Here is a 19,661-nt window from a genome sequence, read left to right on the forward strand (position 1 = left end):
TCAAATAACTAAAGAATTCTTAAGATCCAAATTAAACACTTTCTTTCATTCTGCCATTACATTGTCCGAATATTTTAGGAATAGTAGGTTATAGCAGAAAAAGTACAGAAAGGGAGCATGCTCAGTAGCAGCGACACAGTCCTGAAATTACTCACAGAAGGTAATAATTGGGACAGAAAGCTTGAGGATGATTACCCATTGTTCCCCTCCCTCCCCCCAGCTAGCAATGTGGATTGTTTTATCATGCAGATGTTATTGGTAATAAAGCATAAAGGCAAAGATTGCAAAGACTGTCAGTGACTACTTACAGTCCCCATCAGAGTGTTTCCACCTTTGCCAGGCTATTAATGAACACTTGCCAGGAAACACTGGCATAAATGCTTACGGCATCCCTGCTTTTAATGAACCATGTATCACTGGAGAAAAAGAAAAAACAGACCCTGAACCAAGCAAGCAACCAAACAAAAACGACCAATAAAAACCCAGTGTTGAACAAGATCGAACCAAGTAATTCAGGAGATTTCTTTCCTGTCCACAGAAGCACATCAACTGTGAAGGGGTTTCTGGCAAAGTCCTGAAATTAAGAGATACACAGGATAACATAAGCAGTATTATTTGACAGCCTTCTTCCTGGCACTCTTTTAATTCTGCTTTGGCTACTTTTAGTAATAGAAAGTTATATGGATTACTTCCAGAAAAAGACCCTTGAACAAAACTACTATTTCCAGTTAGGAGCAAAAAATTCTGTGGGGAGACAGAAAATTCTTGCAAGCACCAAACAAGAAGAGACAAGAGTTATAAAAATAATACTTACTATACATTAGGGTTGTCCCAGCAACACAAAAGCAATCACAACATTATGAAGAGCAGAAGGAAAACCAGCACCAAAGTTTTAAAAAGACAGCCCTTCTTCCATAGTACTGTTTAAATTTCAGTTGACATTACTTCCATTTCAACAGACTACGGCTGATAAATCATATCCTCAGAAAAACGATGATTTGCATCACTGCTTCCTTACTTTTGAAGGCACATTGTTTCATGCAGCTCAGAACTAAATATGCAGTGATTCTTCTCTACAGTTAAATAAAGGGGGGAGGGGAGTGCAGGGCAGGGTGCAAATCAACCAAAACAAAGAGATCTCCGATTTTACTTTCCTTTTCAGTCTTATCTACTTATAGCACAGGAACTAGAGGACATCTTTACTGGCCCTTGAGTAGCATAGGTATCTGCTGGGTTTCAGGGCATTTTGATGTATTTACAGTTGCTTTTATTCTCATGTGAACTCCAGGTATTCCTGGGCATTCTTGACCCAGCCCAGCAGCGCTTGGCTGCGCAGCACTTTCCAGGCTTCTTGATAACTTGATGCAGCTTCCTTGTAGTCCCAGTATGTTCTTAGGGTCTTCATCCTGAGAGAAAATGCACAACAATGACAAATTGTCTATTATTCTATTGTCTATTATAGACATATTAGATATATGTCTATATAGATATATATAGACATATTAGACATATAGACATATAGACAAATTGTCTATTATTCTATTATATGTCTATTATTCTATTTATTGAAAAAAAACAATCAAGCATTTAAGAATATGATGATGTCCCTATGAGCTCTTCCACACTAAGTGAAATTCTCTTGTGCTTCTAAGGGAGACTTGGAGAGGCCCAGGTGCTGAGGAAGTCAGTGTTTCTAGACATCGTTAGCAGTCTCATGAAAGAAGAAAACAGTAACTTGTCTGCCACGCTTCACACATGCTCTCCAGCAACAGAAGTATCCGTGCCTGACTGTGTGACAATAGGTTACGGAAAACCCATGCTAGCAAAAAACGTAGGACCAAAGCAGAAAAGGTGGCTAGAGATGGGTGCTTTGAATTGGGTTGAAGTAGCTTTGTTTTGCGGGAAGAACAGATGTGATTGCTGGCCAGAAGGGAAGGGAATAGGGAAGAAGAGTATTTATTTTTTAACATGGAGTTATGGGGAAGAATGAGACGAATTTTTTTCCTTTTATCTAATCCCTAAAGCATAAGAGGCTCAGTTTTGGTATTCTGCCCCTCTTCATTATGTAGCACCTGCTCCCCACAATCTCAGGAAAACCACCAGTCTCTCTGCTGAATGCATGATACCATTGGTTTTCAAAACAGGGAAATACAGGTCAACAGTATCTGAACACATAGGAGAGAGAAAGCACAAACACCTCTAAAACAATTTCATATAACTTAATTCTTTTCCAGCCTCTTTCTTCTCCCTTTACCACAAAGGGTAAAGGGAGAAGAAAACCACATGAGATGCACAATGTTTAAACATCAATCCAATATGAAGGGAAATTCACAGGCAACATGACATTCCTCAATAAAGAGGAAGAGCCAAACTGCTCCAGGGATCCTAATCTAAAAAGTCTGAGAACCATTGCACTAGGTTACAGAACAAACTTTCACGCTTAAAGGCACCACAGTCATCACCACCACCCAACACTGCAGAATAGCAGACCCTAAGAAGCTATAATTCAGCCGTTCAGCTTTCTATTATAAATGTATTTCTAGAACACTGACATGCACAGCAAACCATGAGATAGTAACTATACAGAAGAACCGAGGTTCAGACAATGCAAGAGCAAAGAACCTGCCTACTCAACTGCTGAACATGGGAGAGTTATAGAATCTCAGAATCATTTGGGTTGGAAGGGATCTTAAAGATCATACAGTTTTGACCCTCCTGCCATGGACCCACTAGACCATGTTGCCCAAAGCACCATCCAACCCAGCCTTGAACAGGGATGGGGCATCCACAACTTTTCTTTTAGATACTCTTACAAACCTGCCTGCACTCTTTGTCACAGCCAATTCATTTTGCTTTCTTTACCCCTTTCACATTATTCAAACTCTGCAACTAACCACTGAGCTGTTTTTGAAAGTTCTGTGGAAAGGCCCACTGCAACTCTCCTCCACCTGCTCAATGGAACAGACACAGAATGCCAGTACCAATGGTAGATGCTATAGGAGCATCACTAAAGAGGTAAAAGACCACCAATTATCTGCATAAGCAGTGTTCAGGAAACAGCACACATCCTAGTTGGATGGTGGACCTTAACCAGCTCCCTCAGATCTCTAGTGTAGGCTAGCTGTTCCTCTCCCAGGTACTCCAGCACGATCCTCAGAGATATGCTGCAAGCCACCTGCACCTCCACTCCACTACAAGACAATTCTTGAAGGAGCAAAGTGTATGCTTATACTCAAATTTGATGACCAATTCAGTCTTTGGGAAGAAACTTTTATGCTACCATACTTTCTATACTTGAAGTACTTCTGACACATTTAAGATTTTGATGTTATCTTTCTTCACTGTAAATGCATCTAATGACATATATTTGTTCTTCACCATAGAAGAGCTAATATCAGATGCTGTTTACATCTTCAAAACACAGCTACTTTTACTTATTTGTTTGCATTAGGATGGTTATAAATCAGAAAGACCTACAGAACACAGATTTTTGGACTGGCTCAGTCTTGTAAAAAAGGCGAAACACCTGTTTTCCTTGGATTTGCTAGGGATGATGGCACTATACACATATACATAGATTCTTCCATCAGCCACAGAGCCAAGAGAAAGACTGATGCCTAGCCATTTATTTAATTCTTGCTAATGTTGCTTTTTTCCTGAATTTGCTGGCAAATCAATGGCTTTTAAATGTATATCCAGCAGTCTGATCCAGTTTAACTAAAATACTTAAGGAATTTTCCCAACTTAGATTATTTCAGAGTTCGGTTATGAAACTTTTATAGCAGACAGTAAGGGAAAACATAGCTAGCATGAAAGCAGGATATACAGTGAGAAGTAGCTCAGTATTTCCAATTCACTTTAGCAGTTACAAGACCACATATAACTGCAGCCTCCTGAGATCTCATTCTCCAGGCAGGCAACATTACTACAGGATTGAACAGCAGATGTAACAGAAAGCTGCATTTTAAACAGTTTCATCAAAGAATGGCCCAAATGAAACAGATTTTTTTAATTCATGCTCAACTTCTGCCTTGGGCTTACGAGAAATTTTTAATATATATACACACATGGAAAGAATGCTTTCAAATTCAAAGTACACTACACTGCCAAAAGAGCCACATGATTTGTCTGTATCTCTAGTATGTTTGGGACGTTAAGACTCCAAGAATTTCTAATGAAGAACCTGTGACTTTTTTGGAGGGGAGGGAAGAAGGGGCAGAAATGAACACTTGTCTGCTGACCCAGGCAGTCCTGTAAATAATATGATCTCTAGCCTATCCAGGTCTGACTGTCTACATTCCTTTTATGTTTCCCTTTACTATTCCAATCTTACCACTAGACTACAGTACAGGAGAGAAGCAGAGTGGTTCCAATGCATGCCAGAGGCATGAGAGGTGAGCCATTAGTGTCACACGCTTGGAAAAAGCATTACACCAGCACCACTATGCTTAAAAAGGATCATACATTCAGCCACATGCAAAACTGAGCTGAAGCAGGGCAGCTTATGAAGAAAACCAATGCACTGCTGCACACTGTCAGGCATTGACCAAAGCATTACTCTTACGGAAAAAAAAAAAAAAAAAACAAAAACGAATCACATCTAAGAGGATAAAAGCTTATAGATGTTCAATATATAAAAATAAACGGTGAACCCCTAATGCTAGGCTGCCAGGAAACCATACTTTGCCTGATTCTCATAGCATCTTAAACCAAGAGAATGTTCTGTTCTTCAGGTATTTTAATCTTAGCCATCTAAAAGTCCTTGTACCCTTAGTACACATACTCTTCTGTAGAACAGCCTACCCCCCTCTCCCCAGTGAGGCTTCTCCGGAACCGGAATCACCCATACATAATGGGGTCTGAATGGGAAGGAGAAAGAAAACACAGTATTAAATGTAGTCAGGACCCATCACAGTTAAGAGAAAAGATGATCAGCCATCCATTTAACAAGCCCAGCAAGAAACTCAGGCTAGGTTTTTGTTGCAAAGTATCACTTAGATTCACAAGAAGGGTTGTGCAGCTAGCCACACCTTGCACAGACTGCAGTGCCTGCTGACTCTGTAGAGTGGACGCCACAAAAGAAGGCTTTCAGTTTCCCAGGTTATGAACATTATGAATAAGGTATGAAGAACAAGATTCTGCCAGCAGAAAAAACAAACAAAAATCCAGAAAACGTTCTTTGCCATACTACCACCAAGTATTTGGAAATAATAATAACTATAGAGGTTTTCGCATAACAATTCAGATTAGCAAAGGCACAACAGAACCCAGAACTGCATCGTATCCCTCCCTTAACAATGAGCACAGAAAACATGAAATTGATGCAGCATGTGAGATGTAACCAGTAAGAAGACTGAATAAAACAGCTGACTGGCAGCAATAGTTATTTGTTTTTGTTTTAAAGGATTTATGTACCAGTAACTTCAATCATTAAAACAAAACAACATGTGAGAGGGTGTCAAGCAGAAAAGAATGAAGCATGGCAGGTGGAGGTAAGCAGTTGTCTAAGACGTTAATGTTTGTTTATAGTCCAGTTAGAGAGATGGGCAAGTAAGGCACACAAGACAGATCAGAATTATCAGAAATGAAGAAAATGGGATAGCGCAAGAGAACACTATCTGATTCTTGGTGAAGAAGTAGGTAATACCAGTCAAACATCTCATTGTTTTCAGCTGAAAGTAAACCAACCTAAGACCTGAAAGAAGCAACTGCTAAATGTTATGCTTCGCATGTTAGTTGTACTACATCACCACAATTTCCTAAACATGCTTTTTAAGAGGAGCCAGCAATCTTCTACTTTGAGTATGCTCTCAACCTGTTCCAACTGAACAGTGCCTGCAGCGATTCTGAAGAGACGTCAAGAATGAAGGAGAAATGAAGGGACAGAAAGCAGGAGAAGCATGTCTACATACAGGAAAGAAGAAAATAAAAGAACATTACTACATTATTTTCACATAAAGCTTTAACTGTCCCAGTATCCTAAGTGGACAACAGGAGGTGAGAAAAGGGCTAAATAAAGGAAGATTCTTGTCCTAATACACCCCAAAACTAACAAGACAAGCTCTAGTAAAGATGAGATTCCCTTGGGTGAGCAGAACAGATGGGAGCCAAGAGACCAAAAAGTGGACCAGAAAAGGCAGGGAAGGAATGTAGGGGCAAAGTGAGAAAAATAAATGGTGTGACAGCATAGCACAGGAGCCAACCATCTATAAGAGGAGATAAGCCACATTTGCATAGGAGGAAAAAAAATGGGTAAGAGTTGAATACACAGGAGTTCAGAGGAAGAAATTCCACACTTTCAAATTATTTATCTGAAGTCTACTTGAATTCAGACTACAAGGAATACAGAGGAAGAAAACAGAATATTGTGCAGAAAGGGTAAGGGAAGGAGGAGGAAGCAAAGCAACATTTTATTTTGATTTTTAATTGAAGAGTAGGAAAAAGGGGAGACTTCAAAAGGAAAACAACTGAACAGGCTGACTGGCGAGCTAGCATCTCTGCTGTATAAACTGAGTTTGTGCAGCCTAAAAATGATGCCACATCTGCAAGTCAGCTGGAGTTGGTGAGGAGAAGCCCAGAGAGAAAAACGGTAGAGGACAAAAAAGTCAAAGGAAATTACAAAGCCACTGAAGTCTAGAACAAGCCTGAGGTAAGGTGACTTTACATAAGCAGCATACAATCAGCACAATGAGTCAACTACTCAACAATGAATTATTTCATGCTCTATTCTGAAGAAATTACAGTGACTGAACAAGTTAGAAGCCATTCCCTCTCAAAAGAGTTGGTAATTTTGTATTTGAAACTGAATTAAGAATGCCCATCAGTAGCTACAAGCAGTTAAATTAGGTCAACATCTGCTATGATTTCATCTTAGAGGTGGAAAGATCATACCTGGAAATAAGACTAAAATAAAATAAACCTACCAAAGCAACAGATATGGCATGTTCTGCATCACTCAGAATAATCTCTAAGCCAAAGTGAGATGTATGTTTTTCTATCCATGAAGCTATAACTCCTAATCATCAGGCACAGCAAGGTGAAATACTACCAAACGTGTAACGTGATAATCACCCAGTCTCATATACAATCTCCAGCCTGAAAATCCCAACTTGTTTCTAATGGTGTAAATTAAATCCCCAAGAAGGGCTTCCTCAGACAAAAGCTTCTTTCTGTTCTTTCCAGAAAGTCTCCATCTACATAACGCACACATAGTGGAAACAGCCCTGCAGTCTCACCTTGCTAGCTCTTACTCCATCATACACTTAACTGAAAGGAGATTCTAGCCTAGACTTGTTTTAAAAAAAGAGTAGCTTTCTGACAAGACAGAAAGTTGAACAGACTTACAAGGGGTCCAGAAGACATCTATTGCAAGAGCAGGACATGTCTCTGTGATCAGGAAAATTTACTCTTTCCGAAAGTAGCAATTCTTCACACCAAAAGCCTTAACTCCAAACGAACAAAACACCTGCAACTTCTGTCTCTTGTTAATGAGCTATTTCTCCAATGAGGCAAAAGACCAAAACCAGAAAGACTCTTCCTAACCCATCAAGGATATGCTGTATTCTTTAAGTATCCAGTTTTAACAATGGAGTTATCTCAAGTGAGACTCATTGGAAAGTTCTAGTATTAACACATTATTCTTGAGTTTCATGAAGATAACTTTATATTCACATAAATATTATGAAAATTTCTTTACCGGAGAGTGTCTGGTAGATTCTCTTGTGAAATACTTGTCACCAGCTTTTGAAATGCATGGAAGAGTTCCACTTTACAGATCTTGGATCTGATGGAAAAAAAAAAATCAGAAATGCACTTCCTCTTGATGCTTACAGTAATACATTCCAGCTGAACATTTTTGCCCCACCATTTAACTTTTCATACCCCACCTGAGCTGCCCATTGCTTTTCTTTTTTTAAACCTTAATTTTAAATGTTATGTTGACAAAGAGCTGTATTGCCCCTATTGTCCCAGCTAGCACCATCAGTTTGCAGAGGAAACATTTTAATATCCCCACATTGTTATAAGACTGTACCATCAATTTGCTCACAATTATAGCACAGGCTGAAGCAGAGGGACTAGTCCCAGAAATGATCACACAAGTACAGAAGGACTTGAAGAGCTTGTTCAAACTGGAAAATTTGTATTATTCAGAAAAAAATAAAAGAACCAGAAGAAACATCTGTGACAGTGCTGCCCTTGTTGCAACAGTGACAAGGATGCATTCAGCAACAGATGGAGGGCAGTTAAATACAAATAGATTCATCAAAAAGTAAAGTAAAAGTTTGAAAGGTCTTAAGGATACCACAGGTATCTCTGTCAGCTTTCAGCTTTAAGCCCTTCTCTTCTCCCAGAAGTCAGACAACCATATCAGGTGTTCCATGAAACATGGATGGGGCTTTTAAAACAAATTAATTTTTCTATGGAATTAAATTCTTATTACACGATTATATTCATGATGAGTAATTCAATTCAGTCTTCCAACACATGCAAGCTAACTCTCCAGAATTATTAAAAGAAAATGTGCTTTCTATTTTGCTTTAGGTTAAGAACCCCAAAACTGGCATGCAAAGGTACTCTAAAATTTTCACGTTAATCTGTCAAAAGTTCATATTGTAGTTTTTGGTGTTTTAGTTAATTAAGCAAAAGCACATACCGGAAGACTACTTACAAACTACTTTTAGTCAGTCAACTTTATCTTCCATGAGATTTAGCGTTATCTAATACGTTCCACCGAGGAAAACCAAACAACCCTCCTCCCACATCCCCCCCCAATCACCTAAAGGCTCCTTGAAGGGGGGGAAAAAAAGAGAACAGAAATACAAGTCTTGTTTAGTATCGAACAATCCCCCCTACATTAAGGCTACAAATTCCTTATATGGACCTTTTACCACAAAAGCTGTTAACAAAGAGCTGACTCTTACAGAAAAAGAAATCTGTAAAAAAGGTCATGCAACACATTAATTTCCTTCAGTCTTCAATTCAAAAGGTACAAAGTAAAAATTTTCCCACCTTTGCCAACAAATAAGCTGTCTTTTAAGGAATACTGATCATAATCCCCCACTACTATTATTGACAATGTTCTCCTTTATAAACAGTGACATGCAAGAAACAGGATAAACTTGTTTGCCCTCATTCAGCAGCTCTCACCTTCTCTCCCTTACACAATGACTATTCCTTTATCCACACTACCTTTCCCCACTCAGAGAATTTCTGCTCTGACAATGCCACCACACACCACAGTGACCTAAGAGACAGGCATGTATGCTAAAACGTAAGATACGTGCATCCATGTGTCACAATACTCTCACCTGCTCTGATGGCTCCCAATCCCCTTCTTTGTTGTTCCCTGCCGGAAACCATCTGAGGTGACATCCAGAGGTTGTTCAGGAACTGCACTCCAACTGATAGCTGAGGAAGAAAGGATTTATTAAAAGAACAGAAACTCAGCTAAAAATAAGAAAAAAATAAGAATAATAAGAAAAAATACACACGCTCTTCAGCTCTTTTGAGAACCCATGCCTCTTTAAACATTTAGCCTACAGCTCCATAACTTTCCCATTTTTTAGAGGGATCCTCTCCTTGGTGTATCCAGTCTAGACAAAGAGTGAATAATTCCCAAGTCAGATGGCATAATTTTGTATCAGGCTGTAAAACACACTCCCATACTACTGGTACCAGTCAACCTGTGTTTTCCTTATTATGATATTGTGCATCTAAATAGTTCTCTTTACATTTCATAACTGACACAAAGGTATTTGTAGACATTACCTGAAAAATGTTACTAGCCAACAGTCAAACAAAAATACTTTGTTGGAAGAGTTGTTAAATGCTAACAACCTTATCTTTTACCCCCATCTGGATACGTAATTCAATGTTAGACTGTACATGTATACTTCTTGATGCTATAACTCAGCATGCAATTATCTTACAAATTTATAAATAACTAGCAAAGCATCTGAATAGGCTCGTCACCAGAAACAAAAGCGATTGACATGCCCAGTCTGTACCTACATAGCCTAACAACAGTACTATTAAGTTCTACTGTCTTGAGACCATTTCTGCTCCCTTAATTCTCATTTCTGTCTTCCAAGCACGTGAAAGAGTTGCAACAAATTTAGACTTAATTCTGATTTTCCTCTGCTCATGAAAAACTCAATCTAGCATAATGTATGCAAAACTGTTTCATAAAGTATCATTTACCATCTTCTAACAGAATGACTTGAGTAACTGTATAAAAGTAAAGAGTAAATAAAAAGTAGAAGTAATTTTTATTTAGTACATTTGGTCACAGTTTGCTTCAGATGTTTTTTGTTAAGTGAATTCACAGCATTTTCAACAATATATTTTGCTTCCTATCTCACAGTATCAAAATCTTTTCCCTACTGGCACCTGTAAATTGTATACAATTTAATGAATCTGTGAATTTAATTAAAGAGACATTTGTTTCTATTTTATCATCAGGTCTATTCTAAGAGAATAACTTCCAATTAAGCCAGAAAAATATACAGCAGCAGAAGGTAACCACACCCAAGTCCTGAGAAAATGCTTACCCATACACATACAGTAGTGCTTCCTCCCCCCCAAAGGAGACCACATTGCTGAATTGCCACGTCACTAAACTATATGACTTGCAAATTCATTCCTCAGCATGACAGAAAATGTAATGCCCAAAAACTTCGTATCAATTAAACCTTTATACTATACTACTCTGTATTCCTTCCATATTCAAAGAGTTCTGAAGAGATTATAATCATAACTCAGCATGGCAAATCTTCTGTTCATTACCAAGGATAACACAAAACTAACTTAAACAAGAATTCTTTTGATTCTTCTTGCCCTCAGAACTTTGTCTTGGCTGTTTATTTTCTACCTTTGTTTAGATTATAAATTCCTAATGGTATTGACTGAGTTTTTATTCAGTCTGAAAAGTGTTTACAGGAAAATAGAGGCAGTTTGCAAATACTATTAAGTTCTGTTCTGAAATTAATATCTTGATGTAAGTCGTACTTTGCCTCTAGCACTGGCAACGAATGATGTTACGTTTTAGGGAACATCAAAGTCATATAATTTATATTATGATTTCTGCACACAGTTACACAACTAGTCCAAATTAACTCACCCGCGCTACAGGGAACAAGTTTTGTTTTGCTGTTAGTTTGAACTTCCTGGACTGCCTGACGGCTATGTTCAAATCGAAGTTCTGATTGCAGCAGTTTAACCTCCTGAGTGAGAAAACCATCTGGTAAAAATGAGACATGCTGACACCTACAGTAAACATGGAAAAACGCAAGTGATTTAAAGTCTCATCTTCCAGGACAAGCAGATTCCATGCAATTTCCCTACATATTCAAAAGCATGTTACATTTTAAAAGTGAACTGAACATGAGTTGTAAGAGATGCAAGAAGATATGGAGACATTTTCCCCTTCTAAACAGTATTTGTTTAGGCTATAAAACAAACAAAACCACAAAGCCACAGAGTTTAGTAAGACCTTGTCCTTCCTAGAAGAAGGACAACAAACTGATTTTAAAACGGGTCTAATCAAAACCTACTACAACTCCATAGAAGATAGGCAGAATAAAAACTACAATATAATTCTGAAATCGTAACAGAAAAAAAATAATTAGAATGTATTTACACAGTCAACCATACTACATTAATGTTTTTATGGACCTAGGGGTTCAAAACTAAAGACCAGAAAGACACAAAATATACCTAAAGTTTCATGTATAATCTCAGCTTTGTTACCTTCAATTATTGTAACACTCTGAATGATATTAGGAACATACAGGGAGGAAAAAACAGCACCTGTTTATTCACAGTACTTATATGAAGCAAGAATGAATTAAAACTGAGGTTTGCATTGTCAGATACAGTAGTCTGAAAAAGTGCCTGACTTTGCAACCTAGAACTGATGAGGCTGGTCAAACTGACAGCTACTCCTAATGCAACCAAGTGTTGACCTGAAATCATGACTTTCTTATCTGGTTGCCAAACACTGTTCATCTTTATAAACCTAAATAGACTCAATCACTGCGATTTCTGTGTTAGGTCCAGAATTCAGTTTCCATGAGTTGCACAGCACATCTGAGAGCACATAAAACTCTGAGAAGTATTGTTCTAAAGTTCTGACTAACCTCTACTGAGAATAGACAGACAATACAGTGATTTTAAAATTTTCCATGGGATGCAATTGCATGCATATGCAATAACCCAGATATTAGTCTCCTAGAAAATCTGAAGTTTGGATTCAAGCTCAGTAAGACTTTAACAGAAGAAAAAAGTTTTTACTACAGCTCCCTTCAAGTAATGTTTTAAATAATACATCTTTTACCCTAATAATTGCTGGAAGTAATTACAGTCTGAAATCAGTGAGAGATTAATAAGAACTAATAATAAGAACTAATAAGTTAAATCCAGGTTAAGTTCTAAAAGGTTTTGTAAGAACAACTAGAAAGACATCCTTTCCACCGTTACCCTTTGTAAGGGTATACTGTTGCAGTGCATATATAAAGGGTACGTATGTAATATTAACAGCAAGCTATTTCTGAGTGACATGCTCCAACTGCAGAGAGATGTGTAATGTGACAACCATGAGTTACTTACCTGAAAGCAAAAGCAGCTAGTCAGACAGTATTTTTATAACCTTTAAATATATGGTTTCTTGAAGACAACAGCACATTTACAAATGGAATTAATTACACAGTGAGTAGTCACATAGCAGAGACATAAGGATGTTCTGCTTCCAGGACTAAATAATGAAACAGTGAAAACAGAAACTAACAAAAAAAAATCTTAAGTATGTTATTTTAAAGTCAGTGAGGGAAACATTGGAAAGCAACAAAAATCCCCTACCTTCCTAACTCACCCTATTTATGAAAATGTGCAAGAAGTCTACTTCAGTATTCATTTGGAACCTTTTTAGGCAGATTACCTTCAGGATGGACATATTTGGGAGCTTAATTTAATTTAAGGAATGTTTTGTTCAGCCATTTGCAATTTTGGGAACTCTATTATTCAGTTATTTCCAAGAAATAAAAGCTGCTTTTGCTGAGCAACTCATTTCTGTAAAAGAGAATTTAAGGATATTCAGAATGGTTTTGTGGAGTAAAGACAAATAAATAAATAAAAAGCTCCTATTTGAGGAAAAAAACACTGAAGAAGTTCAAGAAAGTTCAATTTTGCTAAAAAATACCTTAAACACACCTCCTTTCAGGTTTCATTTTCTGCTGGAAGGCTTCTAGAAAAGCTCTGGTGGGTAACAGCCTCTCACTGTTCCATCAGGAGACAACCAAGTGGATCCTGAATCTAATGCAAGTTCTTTAGTAAATTTTCAAGTCTGATCAGCATCAGCAGTAGTCATCTTTCTCCATACTGTACAGGCCTACTTTCTCAAAACGTGAATTTGCAGAAATCCACACTTTACTTTGCATTGTGACTTTGCAAAGTATGACTTTGGTGCTAAGTCCTGATAGTTGTATGACAGTGACACAACTCAGCTTCCATACAAGCTAGCTGATTCCTGCTCTAAGGAACCTGCTTTGGCAGGGGGGTTGGACCTGATGATCTTCCAAGGTCCCTTCCAACCCCTTCGATTCTGTGATTTCCAAAGAGAGAACTTACCTTTCAATAATTGCTCTCCGCATAGCTTCTTGGCTATATGGACACTTCCCCACTATAATTGCTGACAAATACACTGGATATTGAAGAAAATGCATCAGGAGAGCTCCTTGACACCCCAACACATTCCAGCGAGCCAGTTTATCACTGCAGGACATAGAGCATGTTCTGACCCCGCGACCTGGCTTCACTCGTAATAATCCTACACGGTGATACCCTATCCCAGGTACTCTGGCATCATCCAGCTCTCCAGGTACACATTTTGCTCCAGTTCTATAAACATCTACTGCCTTCAGTCTGCTTAAGCCAGTCTCATTAGCTGCTTGCATCTGTGCAGAACACTCACAACTCTTTGGATTAGCGTTGCCTTCTGGTTTCACAAATACTTGCTGAACAGGCAGATCTTCAGTGATCATGGAAAACCAACCACCATCATTATTTTTCATTCTCTTGATTATATGATTACTTGACATTTTCTCCAATTTCTTTTTATCTTCGAAACCCAAATGATCGTGGTTACTACTACACTGTGCTGACTGTCCAGCTGCATCAGCTCCATTCATTGACTTAGAAAGCTGGTTCTCTGGTTCACTAATTGGAATAATAGAAGCATCTCCACCTACAACAAAAGAAATAGCATCAAAATTAGCAACATGTCTGATGATTGAAACACATCACACCAGTAATATTATGGTTACTACTAGCTTTTACAGATTTGCACCCAGGAAAATGTAATCACAGGAAGACACTCTTCAAACATTGTTTGTTTCTGGTTTTGTTTGCTCTCCCAGCTCTCCCCCTACCGCCCTCCTCAACCAAATAGTCTTTTCTGTGACAGAATAAAAGGTTGCATTCCATTCCATAATAAGTTTTGGCCTGGGTGGACAGTATTGTTGTTTTTGTTTTTTTAAGGAACTGTAGAAAGTGACAGTGCTTTTTCACTGAAAGTTCAGCCCAAGAAGACAACATTTAAAGCAAAGTAACCAGGAAATACACACTACTTCAGACATTCACATTTCTGGAAAAGAAAATTGTAATCATTACTATTCAAAGAGAAAGCAAAGCACCTGAATATCCAGTTTAATGACTGCTCGTGGACTACATTCAGTGAGATAAAATGCCAAATGTATTGGTGAGGCACCAGTCAAGTCCATCTTAGGGAACATGCCGATGACATGAGCTACTTCCCCACTCACTCCAGAAAGACCAAAGAGAGGCATAAACTTTTCTGTCCCTTGCAAGCAAGAGCCATGAAATTAGTTCACTCCAACATACTCACATGGGGTATGACTAGAGAAGAAAACAAATATGATATTTGGTTTGAGTTTCCATTTCCCTGTTTCAGTTCCTGGAATAAAGATGCTGCATTGCTGGTAAGAAACGGCCAGGCACATCTGATGGAGAAGATACCTGTTAGACAGAAAGTTTCCAAGAATCATTTACCTCACTTTTGATGCATTGGAAAACAACAAAACTTAGATTCCCACTCCTGCTTATTTGCTCCTGATGAAGTATTTGATGAGCCAAACAATCAGTTATGCTTCTGCAGACAACTCTCAACATAAACACAAATGCATCACCAGAACCTTAATAACAGACCTCAAAGGGTTATGTTCAGAAGAGTTAACTATATTTTCACGTTGTATATCTGAGGCCTACTCCTCACATTTTTTTTTTTTTTTTTTTTTTTTAAAAAAACCTGCACAGCCAGTCATCTGATTTGACAGCTGGTTTAGTGGCATCGAAGAGTAGAAAATGAAAACTTGCTTCTGCCACCTAAGTTCCTTGAAACAGCTTATACCTTATTTGGTATATGGGAAACAGTGAGAAGGCTACCCTTGGCAGCAAATTGTAAGACCAGTATTGACATCACAGGAAATCACATCCTACTTCTTTGTGGAGTCCCTGCAGTAATGAGGAAAAAAGAAGCTTTTGTACAAGGGTCTTAGTAATGAGGAAAAAACAAACTTTTGTACAAGAGTATTAAACACAATCCAGACATTATAAAAAAAAAAACACAGAAGGTTAAACTTCTGCTAACAAAAGGGAAAAAAAAAAAAAGATGTAATACTATCTCTTTCTCCATTACATTCTCATCACTGAAGCTGCAAAATCTATTTCAGCTGTGGGTCAGAAGCACATCACAAAAACAACCCTCAAGTGGCACTGGGTAAGAGCACAAGAACTTCCTGTCTCACCTCTGGAAGCTCCTCTTGGCTACAGTTTCAGCATGACTGTCATTCAGAATGTCTCCTAATACAACGAACAAATGAAAACGTTATGCATCATTATTGAAAAGGAGACAAACAAAACAGAATTTGACAGACCACATGGTTCTGTAGATTTGCTAAAATTTGAATGTTTAACATTGGTATGAGGTTATTCCAAGACATTTAAATTTCCAGTCACAACAAAAGGTGGTCAAAACCCTGTAACAATGAAGGATAAGTCCTTCACTCTGCCACAAGTCAGAGACTCATATAAACATCAAATTTTAAAACTTCTATTATCTGAAATCCTTTGAGTTGAATAAGCGGTCTTCCTTCAAAACCTTAAGTTTGTTCTTAATAGTAAATCATAATATTCTCAGCATACGCATAACATCCAATAGTTTTCAAGTTTTAACCTTTCAGTCAAAGTTTCCTGTTGCACTACTCCCTATGATTTAAATTACTTTTTTTTTTTTTTGGTAAATATTTCTGGCATTTATCAGGTTTACACAGTGAATCTTTAAACTTCCTGGAATGTCCACCTATTGCTGTATCTGAAAGAACAGAAGCTGTAAATCAGCTATTATTTCAGGAATAAAACATCACATGATTGAACAGCTCCTTAGGCAACACTGCAGAACTCCAGAAGGCTTTTCACAAACTTTTTCTACATCCACAATCATTCCTACAGTTCTCCTTTGAAGTCCTTTCCATATCAACAATAACCCTTTCTACTAGGAGAAAGAATGAAAATAGAGAAAATAATGCTACTAATATAAATAAATGCACCCTTTTACCCTACAGTTTAAGGTTGTTTCTCATGGCAGTAGTGCATGCTATTAGGTCTTTAAAAACATCAATTACTTTTTTCAATTCTTATGAATTTTAATTAGCAACAGCATCTGCAATATATTCCACACAACTATTATCCTTTTTCTACAGCAGATTAAGGAGAGAAGCTACTCCAGAACTTTTTGCCATCGTAAAAATCAACCCTTCAACAATTCTTTTTCTGCCTCTAAAATTGTTGATAGAAGACAATGATCTGCCTCTGAGTAATGTAGAAAAGTATCTCCTACATGAATCTTCATTTTTTCTCGAAAATGGGTAAATTATTTCTTAGTGCTTCTACCTTCCTATCTCTCAGTTATGCAACTTTGTCGGGGTAACAATAGACAGGAGGATTATCATCAAAATCTCAAAAGTTGCATGAATAATTTTACTTTCTGTTTTTCTGACATATTAAAGACTAAATGGTTCATCAAGAAACAAGGCCTAATTAATCTGACATTACAGCATCTTTTTTCTAGGTGTTTTTTTTTTTTTTTTTTAAGATTTAATGAAAACAAAATGTGCCAAAGAGCTCAGCAGGCTAATTTGCAGATCATTCTTAGGACCTTTAAAAGGAAACATGGATTTTCTACCTTCCTATCTTTTGGAGCACTAGCCATCTCTAATGAGAAATTGTATGTCCTTAACGTGCAGAACAACTGCCTTATTTCTGGGAAACTCTTAAGGATATTTAGGAATCTGACAATTTTCTGCAATATTTAATGCTATCCTCTTTCTACGCTTCTAAAAATACATCAGGTCAATTTACAGATGTACCTCACATTTCCTATAAACAAAGGAAAATGTCTGCGATATCTGGAAAATATCTGTGAATCTTCGTATTTGTCTTTAAAATGAGTAAATGATTTCCTTGCACTTACCTTCCCAGCCAATTTACTGCCACTATACATTTATATGATACACTGAATTCTAATATCTTCTGTGTTGTAAACACAAAACCTTTTTTTTTTTTAAAGTGTTTTTTTTTTTTTAAGAACAACCTTTTTCAACACTATCACTTTTTTTTTTTTTAAATCATTGCAACGTACTGTTACTTCCCACAATAGGACAGGATTTTGAATTTTCACAAAATGATACCAATACTTGAATCACATCTAAACCATAGTAAATTTCCCATGCTTTTATTATAAAAAGTTTGTTACCATAATTTCATTAACATGACTTAATTTAAAAATTGTGATTTCAGCAAATATTTAGGGCAGCCATTTTGGCTGCCTAAACATGTCTTCTTGCCAGGGGTGAAGACTGCCTCACATTTTTTTGCTTCAATTCAGAAGACTAAGCTCAACCTCTTGGACATTCTTCATTGATTATATGACATCAGAAAGAAGGAAGCAAGGACAGCCAATCCGTTCTTAGATTTTACACCACACTTACCAGTTTTTCTCATTTTGTTTTGGCCAATACATTTTGTTCCAGTTCCCATAGCAACAACCTCCTTTGTTACTGAAAATGAAAACATTAAATGAACAAGCTATTTCCAGAAGGATTGCTCTTATGCAGTTATTCTATTAAGACAGCACACAGAACATCACGTAGGAGGCCAGGTTCAGAGAGGCAGGCAGTGAGACATCCTAGACAAGAAACTACCAGCTGTAGAACCAACATAGCAAGTACAACCACCAGTGCTCTGGAAAGTCTATGATCCCAAAGCAGGGGTGCTAATGCTGACTTGATATGCTAGGCAACAAGCACTTCACTTGTGTGAACACCAGCACAGGATTCCTCATACACATAAGAAATAACTACAGGATACAATCTGCATGACAACATGGAAGTTCGCAATCATCTTCTTTTCCTTTATTGGCACCAACACAAATACACAGTGCACTAACACAGTCTGTTAAACAAGGGTGAAATGAGACCTTTCCAGGATTCTTATGATTAGCTAAATACACTTATTTACGTTAGGTGTTCAGGTCCTGTCCAGACTTTCACCCCTTACTGAACAGCAAAACACAGGCCTTTCACCTTCTTAATTACAGTCTAGAAAGAACAGCGTTCCACTACTGTCTTTTCAGACAGAAGCCATAAAAGCTTACAAAGAATAAAGAATGTGGGGATAGAGAGAAATGGGACAGGAAGGGGTACTTTGTTCTGTTTTTTTAAAGATATCTTTGAAAGCAAAGGAAAAAGCAACAAAGAAAGCCACCACTGCTTAGCTAGCGAAACAACTCATTCTTACCCTGCAGATTCCCTGGTCTAGCAGCAACCTCTCTTCGGGCTGCAGACTCCACTTTGACAACAGCTGCCAGTGAAGTCCATTCCCTGTTTGGATCTGGTTTTCCCTGCTTAGGGAGTCTGGTCCTATAATGCTCATAACATAGTTCAGCAATTTCATCAGCTGACCACATGGCTCCTGGTGCACGTCCAGTTTCTAAGCAGAATTCGATTCCATCACGCTAATTCATATCCCATACCCTTTCAGACCCTCCCACTCTGTGGCATATGGTACCTTCCTGTATCAGACCCCAATGCCCAAGGACCGCCTGCACCACCCCTTTCAAGTTTATAGGCACTATGTTATACGGAGTAAAGATTTGCGGGCTTCCCCTCCCTCCAAATCGCCAGGAATAGAAAAAAAAAAAAAAAAAAAAAACAATGCTGGAACCCGAACAGCCCAGGCACAGGCGAGGTGGCCGGATCCCCGACGCTCCCGCTGCACAGCAGCCCCCAGCGTTCACCACACCACCGTCCCACCGTCCCGGCGCGGTTCCTGCGTCACCGCTGACGTGCCTGGCACCACCGCGCTCGCCCCGGGGCCTCCGCGCCCCCGCCACGCCTCAGCGACCGAGGAGCGCGGGGCTCCGCAGCCGGCGCCCCGGCGAACCCCGCGTCGGCCTCGGCGCCCGCCCCCTCCCGGCGCTGCTTCCCCCGCCCCCCGCGCACGCGCGGCCGCAGGCTCCGCCCCCGGAGCGCGCGGGCATCGGGGAGGCGGGAGCTCCCGCGCAGGCGCACACAGAGACACGGGGGCACTGG

At 38.6% G+C, this 19,661-nt stretch overlaps 1 protein-coding gene across 5 annotated transcripts; it reads right to left on the bottom strand.

Annotated features, from left to right (window-relative positions):
• ADAT1 (adenosine deaminase tRNA specific 1) lies at positions 1 to 19,561 on the bottom strand. Of its 5 annotated transcripts, none has more exons than XR_011099858.1 (10): positions 18,868 to 19,561; positions 18,060 to 18,128; positions 15,819 to 15,873; positions 14,900 to 15,030; positions 13,624 to 14,239; positions 11,120 to 11,265; positions 9,309 to 9,408; positions 7,697 to 7,783; positions 815 to 1,406; positions 1 to 574 (listed from the first exon to the last, which is right to left on the bottom strand). XR_011099858.1 is itself a non-coding variant. In XM_068693295.1 (10 exons), exons 2-10 carry the CDS (start codon positions 19,034 to 19,036, stop codon positions 1,274 to 1,276), a joined length of 1,506 nt encoding a protein of 501 aa, XP_068549396.1. In that variant the 5' UTR covers positions 19,037 to 19,059; positions 19,419 to 19,552; the 3' UTR covers positions 1 to 1,273. The 5 variants fall into 5 exon arrangements, 4 of the variants coding, with proteins under 4 accessions (XP_068549396.1, XP_068549394.1, XP_068549395.1 ...); XM_068693295.1 differs by having other exon boundaries at positions 1 to 1,406; positions 18,868 to 19,059; positions 19,419 to 19,552; XM_068693293.1 differs by having other exon boundaries at positions 1 to 1,406.
• Between the last annotated feature and the right edge of the window lie 100 nt (positions 19,562 to 19,661).

Source organism: Anas acuta, chromosome 10, assembly GCF_963932015.1.
Source record: "Anas acuta chromosome 10, bAnaAcu1.1, whole genome shotgun sequence".
NCBI classification, from domain to species: Eukaryota; Metazoa; Chordata; class Aves; order Anseriformes; family Anatidae; genus Anas; species Anas acuta.

What these genes read in the sequence shown, in the direction of transcription:
- ADAT1 (XM_068693293.1), bottom strand. Translation starts at nt 19,036, where the DNA reads ATGTGGTCAGCTGATGAAATTGCTGAACTATGTTATGAGCATTATAGG. An exon ending in CTTCTCTAGTCATACCCCAT is followed by an intron (nt 14,240 to 14,899) that starts GTGAGTATGTTG and finishes CTTTTGTTGTAG; the next exon opens with GTGGAGATGCTTCTATTATT. An exon ending in ACTTGTTCCCTGTAGCGCGG is followed by an intron (nt 9,409 to 11,119) that starts GTGAGTTAATTT and finishes TTTCTTCCTCAG; the next exon opens with CTATCAGTTGGAGTGCAGTT.